Source organism: Pseudorasbora parva, chromosome 8 (genome assembly GCF_024679245.1).
Source record: "Pseudorasbora parva isolate DD20220531a chromosome 8, ASM2467924v1, whole genome shotgun sequence".
NCBI lineage: Eukaryota > Metazoa > Chordata > Actinopteri > Cypriniformes > Gobionidae > Pseudorasbora > Pseudorasbora parva.
The window spans coordinates 29072190-29085489 of NC_090179.1; the positions used below are offsets into that span (position 1 = coordinate 29072190).

Here is a 13300-nt window from a genome sequence, read left to right on the forward strand (position 1 = left end):
AATTTTATGATTGGTTTATGTAGCCTACTACAAACACTTGTGCATTAAGTCTCCATAGATTTTATGCAATGTTAAAAAAAAGTTATTGTAAAAAAGGTAATAGAGTGAAATATTATTCTGATGTAAATCATCTGTTCTCTATGTGAATATATAGTAAAGTGTAATTTATTCCTGTGATCAAAGCTGAATTTATCATCATTACTCCAGTCTTCAGTGTCACATGATCCTTCACTAATCATTCTCATATGAGGATCTGATGATCAACACACTAGGCCTATTCACATAGAAAAAAGCTGTTTTTAATTTGTAATAATATTACACAATTAGTGTTTAACTGTATTTTTGATTAAATAAATGCAGCTTTGGTGAGCAGAAGATAAACATTAAAAAAGCTGTCAGTTAGCACTGCATTATTCATGTTATACTTTATTGTCAATAAATAGCCTACATTGAGATGGGTTGAAAAACACACAAAGCATATTTTCGCAATCGTCTGATTGTTATCGTCACGTTTAATCATTCACAACGATTGTTTTCCTTCAGCTGCAGCTCCAGCGTGACAGTGTATTACTTCTACGAATCCACTTTTGGACTTTCTGTGAGAGAGTGCCCTCCTCATATTTAAATACAACCAAAATGACAGGTCATGCATGCATAGATCATTTTTTTGTCCCTTAATGTGATGTATTCACATTGGTTTCTACGTAAATACACTTGCCGTGGGCCGTGACCCAAGAAGCGCGCTATCAACCGAGGTTGGTGATAGCTGTCTTTAGCGTCCTCGTTAACTTGCCCGCCTCCCGCGCAGGTAACCTTGGTTCGAATCCTGCTCGGAACGGGTTGACTAGGATCGGTAAAAGTGCGGGGGACGAAAATACATTTTATTAAAAGAGAGGGGGAAAAATATGGCATTAAAAAAAAAGAAGTATTAAGACATACTGCGCCCCATAAACACAACCAAGCAAAGAAAAAGAAAAAAACACAGAACCACCCTTTTAATATGCAAGTGAAGTAATACATTTTTAACTTTTGAAAATGTAAAACTAAAACTGAAATAAGAAAAATTTAAATCAGATTTATTTTGTATTTATTTTTAAAAACCAAAACAAATAAAAATGACAATTAAAACATTTAATATAAAAATAAAAAGCCAATTCAAATGATTAATAATACACACTACAACAGTATATAAATAATAATAAAATAAGACTGGATGGAAGTCCGGGAGTCTTGCTATCCTCGGATGGTGTGGTTGTGTGAGCAGTAGGTGATTTCACCCCTGAGGTACTTCTAAACGGTGCATGTGGAGACTGTGTGTAACTGAATAATTCAAGACACTCACGCATTTCATTTAAGGATTTGGCAGCGCAGTATGTGGGATCATGTTACCTCTACTGTGTTCCTTACATATAAATGTACATTCAGTACACTGGGAGTCAACTACATACATATTTACATGAAAGGCCTACATATACACATAATTGTTTTGTAAATGTACATCAAGTATTTCAAATACATGAAGATTTGAAAGGCCGGTGTCTGCACACGTGAGAGATGATATATCATTTACAGTGGAGTCGCAATCTTTTAATAAGAAATTTACATGTAGGCTGTAAACTGAAGGATGTTTAATTTTCATTTCAGACCACTATTGTGGATCTGACCTTTTTTTTTATTTTATTTTTTTTATTATCTTTACAACGGTTTTAACTATCCTTGTTTATAATTTTTAATTCGTACACATGGTATTCTTTTTTCTCATGCATATGTTACCACTATTTGAATTATTTTATTTTATTCTATGTAAAGCACTGAATTGCCATTGGGTATGAAATGTGCTATACAAATAAACTTGCCTTGCCTAATTTAAATACACAGAATATGTTCAGTAGATTTAGCAATAAAATATAATCAATTATTAAATTAAATAAAACTAATAAAAAAGAGAGACATACTATATATACTATATATATAGTATTGGGACACTCCTCCAAATCATTGAATTCAGGTGTTCCAATCACTTCCATGGCCACATGTGTATAAAATCAAGCACATATGCAGACTGCTTCTACAAACATTTGTAAAAGAATGGGTCACTCTCAGGAGCTCAGTGAATTTAAGCGTGGCACTGTGATTGGTCGCCACCTGAGCAATAAGTCCATTACTGAAATTTACACTGCTAAATATTCCACGCTCGACTATTGGTACTATAACAAATTATTGTTGTCATGATACCAAAATTATGGCTTCGATACGATACCAGACTAAAATAGAGATACTAAATCGATACCACAGTAAAAAAAAAAAAAAGATAAGATAAGATGCTTAATATGACAACAGAACTTGTTATTATTCATTGTTATTTTTTACTAAAAATTCATGTGGCCAGCATGTTCCTTAGGGTTGGGCATCATTTTGATTTGAACAATTATTGATCAGTTAGCCTAATATTAAAATTATCTCAATGTATTTTTTTACAATGGGGTAATTGTGTTGCAATAGCTTACACAGCACAAGAAAGCTTGATTTCGAATGGTAAATTGAATTTAAAAAGTCGAGTAAACAGTAATAAAATAAGAACAAATAAACAGATTACAAACAATAGCACAAATAAATGCAATAGAATAGAAGATACAAATTAGATTTTTTCAGGTAGGTCTAACATTCAGATAAGAAACTGAATAAAAAAAATGCATAGTAATTACATTTAAAACAACATTGGACAATGTTCTTTGTAAAAAATTCAATAGGGTACAGATGAAACTATTAAAGTTACACAAGTTGATCAGTCAAGAGCAGTTGATCGTTTGTCTTTTTGTAGTTTGAATAGCAAATGACTGCGGTCCCTTTAAGACTAACAGACGCATGGATCCTAAACACTGTTCCTGTTACTCGTTCTTCCTGAACTGTTTGCGACTGTGTTTACGTTAATACTCTTCCAGATGTGCACTGATAATTCTTTGAGTGTATTTGACCAATAATAAGCTGGAAAAAGAAGCAAATGTTTGCACTTGTATCATGTCAGAGGCGGCTTTATTACGGTAGGCTGTGTGTGCGCTTCAGATGTGGAGCACGAAATCTGCGGGGATTAGTAGAATTAATTTGTGCAATCCCGCGCGAAATTCAGACCGATCACACACTAACACTAACACACTGTCATGAGGAAAAAGTCCAGCGCGTTCGCCGCGCTCAGAGGTTAACCGGGCTGAGTGAGAATATGCCGGTGTGTCTCAACTCGCTTTCGGTCGGAGAGGAGAGCGCAGCTGGTATCGATATATCGATATTTTTGACAACACTATAACAAATTATAACAAAGTAGAAGCAATTGGAAACAACAACAACTCATTCACAAAGTGGTAGGCCATGTAAAATCAGAGAAAGGTCAACGCATGCTGAGGCTCACAATGCAAAGAAGTTGCCAACTTTCTGCAGAGTCAATAGCTACAGACCTCCAAACTTCATGTGCCCTTCAGATTAGCTCAAGAACAGTGCGTAGAGAGGTTCATGGAATAGGTTTCCATGGCCGAGCAGCTGCATCCAAGCCTTACATCACCAAGTGCAATGCAAAGCATCGGATGCAGTGGTGTGAAGCACGCCGCCACTGGACTCTAGAGCAGCGGAGACGTGTTCTCTGGAATGATGAATCACACTTCTGTCTGGCAATCCGATGGACGAGTCTGGGTTTGGCGGTTCTTAGGAGAACGGTATTGCCTGACTACATTGTGCCAAGCGCAAAGTTTGGGGGCATTATAGTGTGGGGTTATTTTACAGTGGTTGGGCTTTGCCCCTTAAGTTCCAGTGAAAGGAACTCTTAATGCTTCAACATATCAGGACATTTTCGACAATTTCATGCTCCCAACTATGTGGGAAGAGTTTGTGGATGACCCCTTTCTGTTCCAACATGACTTGTTTCTGACCTCAACGTGATAGAACACCTTAGAATTAGATCGGAGACTGTTAACCAGTCCTTCTCGTCCTACATCAGTGCTTGACCTCACAAATGCGCTTCTAGAATGGTCAAAAATTTCCATAACCACACTCCTAAACCTTGTGAAAGCATTCCCAGAAGAGTTGAGGCTGCTATAGCTGCAAAGGGTAGGCCAACTCCATATTAAACCCTACGGATTTAGAATGGGATGTCATTAAAGTTTCTATGTATGTAAAGACTTTTGGCAATATAGTGTATATGTGTACTGTGCACAATTCTTCAAACATAAAATAATCCCATTCTCCCTGGGTGATCACCGACACAACATTTCCTTGCAACAGCACAGCCTTTTTAAATTGGCACCAATGAGGCCATGGAGAGATTAAATTGTTTAATCCTACACCAATTCATACACAGCACACAGTCAAATGAAGTCATTAGCTCTGCGTTAACAGCGGGGAAGCCAATTACAAATGGCAGCAAGAGCTCAGAGAAACATTACCTCGTGACTACGATCTACCACACAAGAACTCCAAATTCAATTCGGTTTATTCTCCAAAGAAGACCTGGAAAACCTGAAGCACGCACAGTAATGCAGCCACTCTTAATGCATTATTTATAGGTCTTAAGTTATTTATTAGACAAGACTGGGCACCATCCCATACTGTAGGTGTGGAAGACCATGAATATTAACAAGGGAGACTTGATATTTAAACATGGCGTGGAATAAATCGCTGCAAGTAAATGCCAAGTAAATAGCACAGCACGTTAGTTACAGTGTGCTACTGCTTGCCAATGCCCGTTGTTATTCTAAAAGCATGACCTTTCCATTGCAAGATTGCTACTTCTTTCTCTTGGTTTTTGAAACACTTTGGGAGTAAAAAAAAGAAAGAAAAAAAGACATTAATAAATAAAATTATGAATAAAAAAGGAGAAGACCCAAGCTGAGTTATTTCTCCACAGTCAAATACTAACAATAGGCTCAGGCCATAGAGCTTTAGGTTCATATGTTAGCCAAGTCAATGTCCTAAAAATAATGGAAAGATCTCCATATCTGTAAATGGTGCAAAAGTCAGACACCGGAAGTAAAAATAAATTCCATTCATTTTCTCCATAGAGCAATTACATTTTAACAGCAAAATACAAACCTTTAAAGGCAGCCATATTAAGCCCTTTACGAAGCCTTGATTTTGTTTTTGAGGTTTACTAGAATAAGTTTTCATGCTGGAATGTTAAAAAAAAACATTACTTTACACAAATTTTATATTGTTGCAGCACCTCTTTTCCCAGTCTGTCAGTAAAGCCGGGTGCACACTGTGCAATTTTGCCCACGATTTGGCCGTCTGAGACAAATTTAACAAGTCCTAAAAGATTCCTCAGATCCTAGGCTAAAATGATCTGCGATCAAATTTTACCTCAGACGAAATTCTGGCAGTGTCAGAAGATTTGGCACAGAATCCTGCAGTGTGACTTCTCCTACGACGACAGTCAAATATCTTGGTTTTTCAAGACAAACTATGACCAAAACGAGAGCTAGAGATTTCTTTGTAGCCAGCATTTCAGTCCCGTGTGTAATGCAGCTCACCGTCACCCAACGCATCATTCATTGATGATATAAAACTCCGGACGAGTTTTCTTGCGCGCGTCCATTTTTACTATCGTGCGCCTTAACTATCGTGCAGTCTGACATTAATGACAACTGAGATCTTACATGGCTTACATCGGGGATCATGTTCGTACAGTCTGACAAGGGACATTCGGAAAGGATTTTGAAAAATCGCACAGTGTGCAGGACCCATAACACTCTGTTTAGTTCCGGTCTCTATGAACTGAAGCCTCTCCGTCTGAGAAGCAATCTGCTCCAATTGGTCAGCTGGACCAGTGTGTTATGATTGCTTGACCGCTTTAAGTGTTTTGGAAATGTCACGCTTCAAGTTCCATTTTGTCAAGTGGGCAAGGGAAGTTTCTGTGAGTAGGCCTTTGTCCCCTCGATTTTGACTGAGGAAGAGAGTCTACTCAGATGAACACTTCAAGCAGCTCTATATCCCACAATTCAACTTGATTATGATGTCACAGCAGATCGCGTTTAACTGTACTTTCTGATATCGCATAAAAGTGTCCCAAACCTCTACAATGCGAGTAAATCACTCGCATATGCAACTAATACATTTATAGATTTTACTTTCTAGTGTGTGTTAGAGGATAAGTATAAGTTTAGCATAGATACTCGCTGAACACTGACTGAGCACTTGAGTTTTGCTCTCCATCAAGAGATCTGTAGGCCTACTATTTCGTTTCAGCTCAATAGAAATCCCAGTAGATCAGCAAAACTCAAAGCAAAACACTGCCTCTGCCGGCTTCCCTTCTTGCTACCAGACCACACGGGCCAGCCTTCACTCCCCACTTGCATCAATGAGCTTCGGCCACCCATGACCCTGTGGAGAGCCTTGGTCACCACTGTTCCTTCCTTGGACATCTTTTGATAAATATTGACCACTGAAGAGCGGGAACACCCCACAAGAGCTGCAGTTTTGGAGATTCTCTGACCCAGTCGTTTAGTATTGTTGTCGAAAGTACTGACCACGATACCAAATCGGTACTGAAATTTTAAAAATGTGACCCTTTGAACACTGTTGAGCAGAATCCTAAAGGTGCCCTTGAATGAAAAATTGAATTAACCTTGCCATAGTGAAATAATAAGAGTTCAGAACATGGACATCACATACTGTGAGTCTCAAACACTATTGCCATGGAAAAGACCACGGAAAAATAAATGCTTCTCAACATAACGCCAACCGTGACGCAAGCATTGGGGACCATTAATATATACGCCCCCAACATTTGCATATGTCCGAACATGTTCATTGTCAGGCGGAACTGACGGAGCCAAATCATCGAGACTGCAGATAAACAAACAAACGAGACTCAAGGATAGCAAAAACAGCAGCTCTCATGGACACAAATGTCATGTTCCAGGCTGTGCAGGGGACGTGAGGACTTCTCATACCCTTCCCACAGCAAAAAAAAAAATGTCAACAGTCATGGTTGATATTTATTATAATCGGATACTACAACAATTTACTTCAAAATCGTTTGTTTGTTCGGCCCATTTCAAGCAAGCTTCGCTCAGCGTCTTAAACTGAAGAAAGGGGCAATTATATTCCTGCAAGCATTAAGTAGTGAGGCACCACTTTATATTAGGTGGCCTTAAGTACTATGTTTACATCAAAAAATAATACTTACTGTGTTCAAATTGTATTGCAAAGCACTTTTCTGATATTGAGGTGGGATACGGGTAGTTAGGGACAGGTGTGGTTTGTGGGTCAGTTTAAGGGTAGGGTTAGGCGTAAGGGAAGTGCCAACTGTATAGTTACAAATGTAACTACAGAAATTAATTACAGACATAATTACATGCAGGTATTTTTAAAATGTTTTTACATTATACTTACATGCATGTACACAATAAGAGCATTGTATCAAATGATTAATTAAAATGTTAGTACATGGTTCAATGTTCAATGTTCAATGTATTTATAAAGCACATACTAATATGACAAAAGTTGACGACAGTGCTGTACAAGGGCCAAATACTAAAAAATTATACAATCACATTCAACTTCAATTTCATTACACCACCATAAATCAAAAATAAGAATAAAATAACATAGAAAAGCCCATAAGACAAAGCATAGACACCACTAGCACACACTCATGTATGATCGAATGCCAAAGCAAAAAAATATGATTTCAACTTTCGTTTAAACTCCCTAAGACCGGAGCAATTCCGGATATAATAAGGTAACCCATTCCACAGTCTAGGACCAATGGCGGCAAAAAAACGGTCTCCCCTCATTTTCCGGTACGTCAGCGGGACCTCTAAGAGATTTAATGACTCAGAGCGTAACAATCTCTTTGTTGTTTTTTACCTGGATCAGATCGGCTATATATGTTGGAGCAGTGCCATGTAAAGCTTTAAAAATAAATAATAAAAGCTTAAAATTAATCCGATAGGAAACTGGCAGCAATTGTAATTCTCTTAGTACAGGGGTGATATGCTAATTTTTCCGAGTACCTGTCAGAAGTCTTGCGGCTGCGTTTTGAACCAACTGTAATCTGTCTAAACTTTTTTTGTTGAACACCATAATATAGTGCATTACCATAGTCTAATCGCTAGAAAATAAAAGCATAGATTATTTTTTCCAGGTCCTTCTGTGACACAAAGGACTTTAAAAAAAAGAAACTAGTTTTAACGACTTCGTTTATCTGTTTTTCAAATTTTAATGCACTGTCACAAATTATACCTAAATTTTTTTACCCGATGCATCCGAAAAGGTGAAAGTTCACCTAAGTCAATTTTGGATGTATCAAAGGACTCAGAAGGGCCAAATAAAACCAATTCTGTTTTTGTTTCATTTAAACATAAAAAAAATTGTGGACATCCACAGCTTAATCTCGTCATAACAGTAGTTAAGGCCACCTAATATAAGTGGGTCCAGTTGTGATTTATCCACTTATTGTCTGTTTAAACATTTTCTGATTAAATTAGTTAGTTTCTTAGAGAGACAGCATTGTCTAGATAATGTAAGATGCTTACAGTAACAATAGGAAACACCAAGTACCATACAAAACTAAATAGTCTTGCTAATGACAAATGTTAATATTATTTTTTATTACAAATTCATTTAGTAAAAATATATATGTTTATATTTTTGAGAACTGAAGTATGATGTGTTGCATGCTTGTATTTCAGAGTACATCACAGTCACTACGTAGCCTAATGTGACTAACGTTAAATAAACATGCAATATCGTAGATGAAAAAGTCTAAAATGTAGTTTATAAAATAAAAACTTGAACAAAAAGCACTGGTTTTGGTTTTGTCTGAGTTAAAGAAGAACGTTCGAGCTTGCGTTTCCAGATTTCAGCAATTTAAATCCCCAATCAGAGATTTTCTGTGAAAAGAACACGAAACATGTACAATCTGGCAACCATATGCATACATGCTCTCGCGCGCGGATGATCTAAAAAAAAAATCAGTTGGTCTGTTTTTTGTCAGGATGGTTAGGACTCACAAGCCGCTTCATTGAACAGCTGTGAGCGGCTGAAATAAGCCAATCAGAGCAGAGCGCAACATTAATATTCATGAACCTTCCAAATAAGGCAAAAATAGAGCATTACATCCTAAGGACAATTTCTAGGGTTGTAAATGGACCTGTTAAACTGTATCTAGACAATTTTTGCCCTTAAGTAAGCAACATACCCTCTATGTAGATATCAAAGAACAATTCAACATTGTTTCAAATCATTCTAGAGCACCTTTAAACACCTCTGACTGGCCATTGTGCTCACACGTTCATCAAATGTGTCTGTGATTGGCTACAATAATCATCACTTCACAAACATCACTTACATTGTTGTAAATATACATCAATGATGCTTTTCACTGAGCGCTTACACAGATACTCACAGAACGTTTGAATGCAGTTGTCCATCAGCCTACCAGTCTGCTGGTCGACGCCTGCTCGTGCTTTTTTTAAACACACCTGATTGTGATCTGAATGATTTCAAATGCTCCCATGCGTTGAACATTGCAGCCCAGGGTTATTCAAATCTTGCCCTGGAGGGCCAATGCACTGCAAAGTTTAGCTCCAACCCTAATCAAACACACCTGAACATGTTAATCAATGTCTTCAGGATTATTAGAAAAATCACAGGTGGGCTTGTTTGATCAGGGTTGGAGCTAAACTCTGCGGCGCATTGGCCCTCCAGGGCAAGATTTGAATAGCCCTGTTGCAGCCAATCACAGGCACATCCGATGAGCATGTGAGCACAATGGCCAGTCAGAGGTGTTTACGATTACAGCTTAACGTAGCTCAAAGCGTCACATATTTTAAATTTCAGTACCAACTTGGTATCGTGGTTGGTACTTTTGACAACACTTTTGTCTTGTCATCAAAAATGAACCCGTGTCAAACTCACTCAAATCCTTACGATTTCTCATTTTCCCTGCTTCTAACACATCAACTTTGAAGACAAAATGTTCACTTGCTGCCATATATATTCCACCCACTAACAGGTGCTGTGATGAAGAGATAATCAGTGTTATTCACTTCACCTGTGACCAGTCATAAATAATGTTATGCCTGATTGGTCAGTCATAAATAATGTTATGCCTGACTGGTGTGTGTGTGTGTGTATATATATATATATATATATATATATATATATATAGATAGATAGATAGATAGATAGATAGATAGATAGATAGATAGATAGATAGATAGATAGATAGATAGATAGATAGATAGATAGATAGATAGATAGATAGATAGATAGATAGATAGATAGATAGATAGATAGATAGATAGATAGATAGATAGATAGATAGAAACATAATAGTCAGAATACTTGTGTGCATTTGCTTTGGTTTGGTTCATGACTCTATAACTTTTTAACAAAGACCTTTTTAAAGTCCCTGTGAGAAGACTTAATGAGCAAAATACTTCCAGAACCAAGGCAGCTTAACAAGTGGGTGGCCACTGTTACAACTGACTAAAATTGTACATGAATAAAACAGCCTATATCACTATTTATTTTTGGTCAACAAATGTTTTCCTATCCCTGCTTGGAATTTGATTTTACCTTTCCACTGAGCTAAGAAAATACTGCAATTCCCTGATGAGTCTGCATCGCAAGAAGTGGTGTGACAGCACTTTTATCCCACAGGCAGTAAAATCTTTGCAGCATCATTTTCTCCACTCAAATAGTTATTGATGTTGAGACATGGTGATGTTCATGAGATTGTCCTGACACTGCAGTTTAAACACTGCTGCCAGGCAGTAAACCCTTAAAATGCTTAAGAAGCCTGTCATACATCATGTCACAGGAAGACTGTACGTGGCTATATCACAAAAGGAAATAAACTTTCACTGCCAGATGGTGATTCTGGGGTCCCAGCAAGGCCTTGGCTCATAAAGAACACAAGGCACCATCTTATTTCACTAACTGTGTTTTCACCCAGCTGTGGGCCCAGTCAGCAGGCTTTACGGTCACCGATGTAATTATACAGCAGCTTAGCAGCTCAAACAATGAAACAGCCTGTTCACCATTTACAGCCTCCCAACTCCCACTCATAAAATAATATGCCAAAATCAATAAGCTTCCAGATATGTCTCGGAAGGCTGATACATCTCGGCGAGAGCACCGGTCTGATGGAGCACAAATCCAGACTAACAAGCTGAGGGGGAAGAGAGGGGTTAATTGGCATGTTGGAGCCGTCCTTCAAAAGCTGGAGAGTGAACAGAATCAACTAAAGATGAATGAGACTGAAGGGGTGTCTTGATCATGCAGAGACGGCGTAACAACAGAATAGCTCTCTGTCAGATTCATGTCTTTCTGCCACGAGTTTCCAGTTATGGTCGACCAATCCTAATTAGCTAAATAAATACTCTAATATGTGGAAATCATAATCAGATCGGATTATATGCAGTTGTCAAGCAATGCTGTATTGGCAGGGGAAAGCAACTGCCATACCTCCATCAGAATCTGCCATACTGGACTAGGCTGTTTTTAAATCATTTCTATAATGCAGATTCATAACTATTGAAATCAATAAATATATCTTCAGTAAACCTATTTGCATACTAAACACAAAAAGCACTCTACCAGCATGTCTGTGGGGAAGATCAGACTACATCTGTCCATGACAGGCCTTGGCGGCAGGGGGCAGGACCATCTGACCCTCTCCAGACCTGACCATCCACAGGATCCATCTGCTCAGCCCGCAACTGACTCCACAGTGCCATGTTACACACATAGGAACCCAGTCACAACCCTGCCAGACACAGCACTCTCTCTTGCTCTCTTTTGCCTGATCTCATATTTATCTGCAAAGCAAACTAAATGTACGGTATAACAGAAAAAGAGTCTGACTCATTCACACTCATCTTACTCACCTTAATGTCACCCGTCCCTTCTGTCCTGTTACTCGTCTCTCTTTCTTTGGCCTGACTGTTAAAACAAAGATTCATTATTTCATATATAGCTCAGTTTACCACGTTTCTCAACACAAGCCAAATTAATCTGTTTGTGGTCATCAGTTTGTCACATCAAGCAAATAAACAAACTGCAATTTACATTTTTCTTGAGCACGTAAACAATAAAAAAAAAATATTAGACCTGTTTGAAACATATTAAAGGAATAGTTCACCCAAAAAGAACAATTCTGTCATCATTTAGTCATCCTCAAGTTGTTCCAAACCTGTATGTCTTGTGCTGCTGAACACAAAGGAAGATTTTTGGAAGAACGTTTGTAACCAAGCAGATCTCATCATGTTTTATTCTTATTATAATTATACAAGTCTAATGCAAACGTTCTGGAAAAAAGGTTTTGAGAAAAAAAAACTGAAAGAGTTGCCGGAAGCTTATAACGTTAGAGATATTATAGCCTATACATTTAGCCTGCCTTTAGGCTTCAAAATAATACAAGTTGTGTTCATCTGTAATAATTATCTTCATGGGCAAAACGTGTAGGCCTACGTATCATAAACTTCTGTTGATCACAGAGCTTGTTTTTTGTGATAATCCAAAAGCCTATAGGAAAATCCTATTGGGGTTTTCTTGAGGGAACCTGTGCGCTGCTAACCGGCTGGCCTAAAACGTCATGTCATACCTGCATCACTATGGCTGCTGAGTTCTGCAGTCTGACAAGGAACATCCCATACTTGTGTTCACATTGTAAAGACAGCAGTGCTTCAAGATTCTACATCAGAAGAACCCTAACTCATGCATGCCTCGTGGTGCTCATGCGTCAGAGACTGACACGCAGAGAAGAAATACTGTCATTTTTTATTTATTTTATTTTTAATGCGCATAAAAAGTATTCTTGTCGCTTCATAAAATTAAGATTATAGTCATGGACTATTTTAACGACGTAGCCAACTGTGGTGGCCCAGTGCCGTAGCCTACTAAATTAAACCACAACACAAAGAAATCGCCACAACATAATTGTTTTATTTTTGACTGAATTAACCAAAAATAAAAGTTATCTTGAAAGTTTTTCTAAAATATAAGCCAGTTTAAAAACGTTTGCGTGTAAAAGTTACACCTATTCCAACATTACAGCTGTTTTTAATACACACAATATTTTTGAATAAATAAATATAGCTAGGTTACCTTCAGACAAACAAACAATCCAAAAGCGTTCTGCAACAATAACTTCACTCCAGGTTTCCATTTCTTCACTATTGAGGAAAACTAGTTTAAAGTAGGCTAAGGGTTCAATCCTCAATTAAAACAGACGCTGCTTTCCAAATAAGGCCGCTCATTCGCACTAGACAAACTTCCAGGTCCTTTCTCTCATTATTATCACAAT

General features: G+C 37.8%; 1 protein-coding gene across 1 annotated transcript in view; it reads right to left on the reverse strand.

Moving 5' to 3' along the window:
• Positions 1-11646, reverse strand: part of sez6b (seizure related 6 homolog b) — a 244640-nt gene extending 232994 nt beyond the window's left edge. Inside the window, exon 1 of the mRNA XM_067450669.1 lies at positions 11593-11646. Coding sequence (XP_067306770.1) covers positions 11593-11631 — 39 coding nt within the window. The 5' untranslated portion in view covers positions 11632-11646. The remainder of the gene's footprint in view (positions 1-11592) is intronic.
• Positions 11647-13300: the final 1654 nt, after the last annotated feature.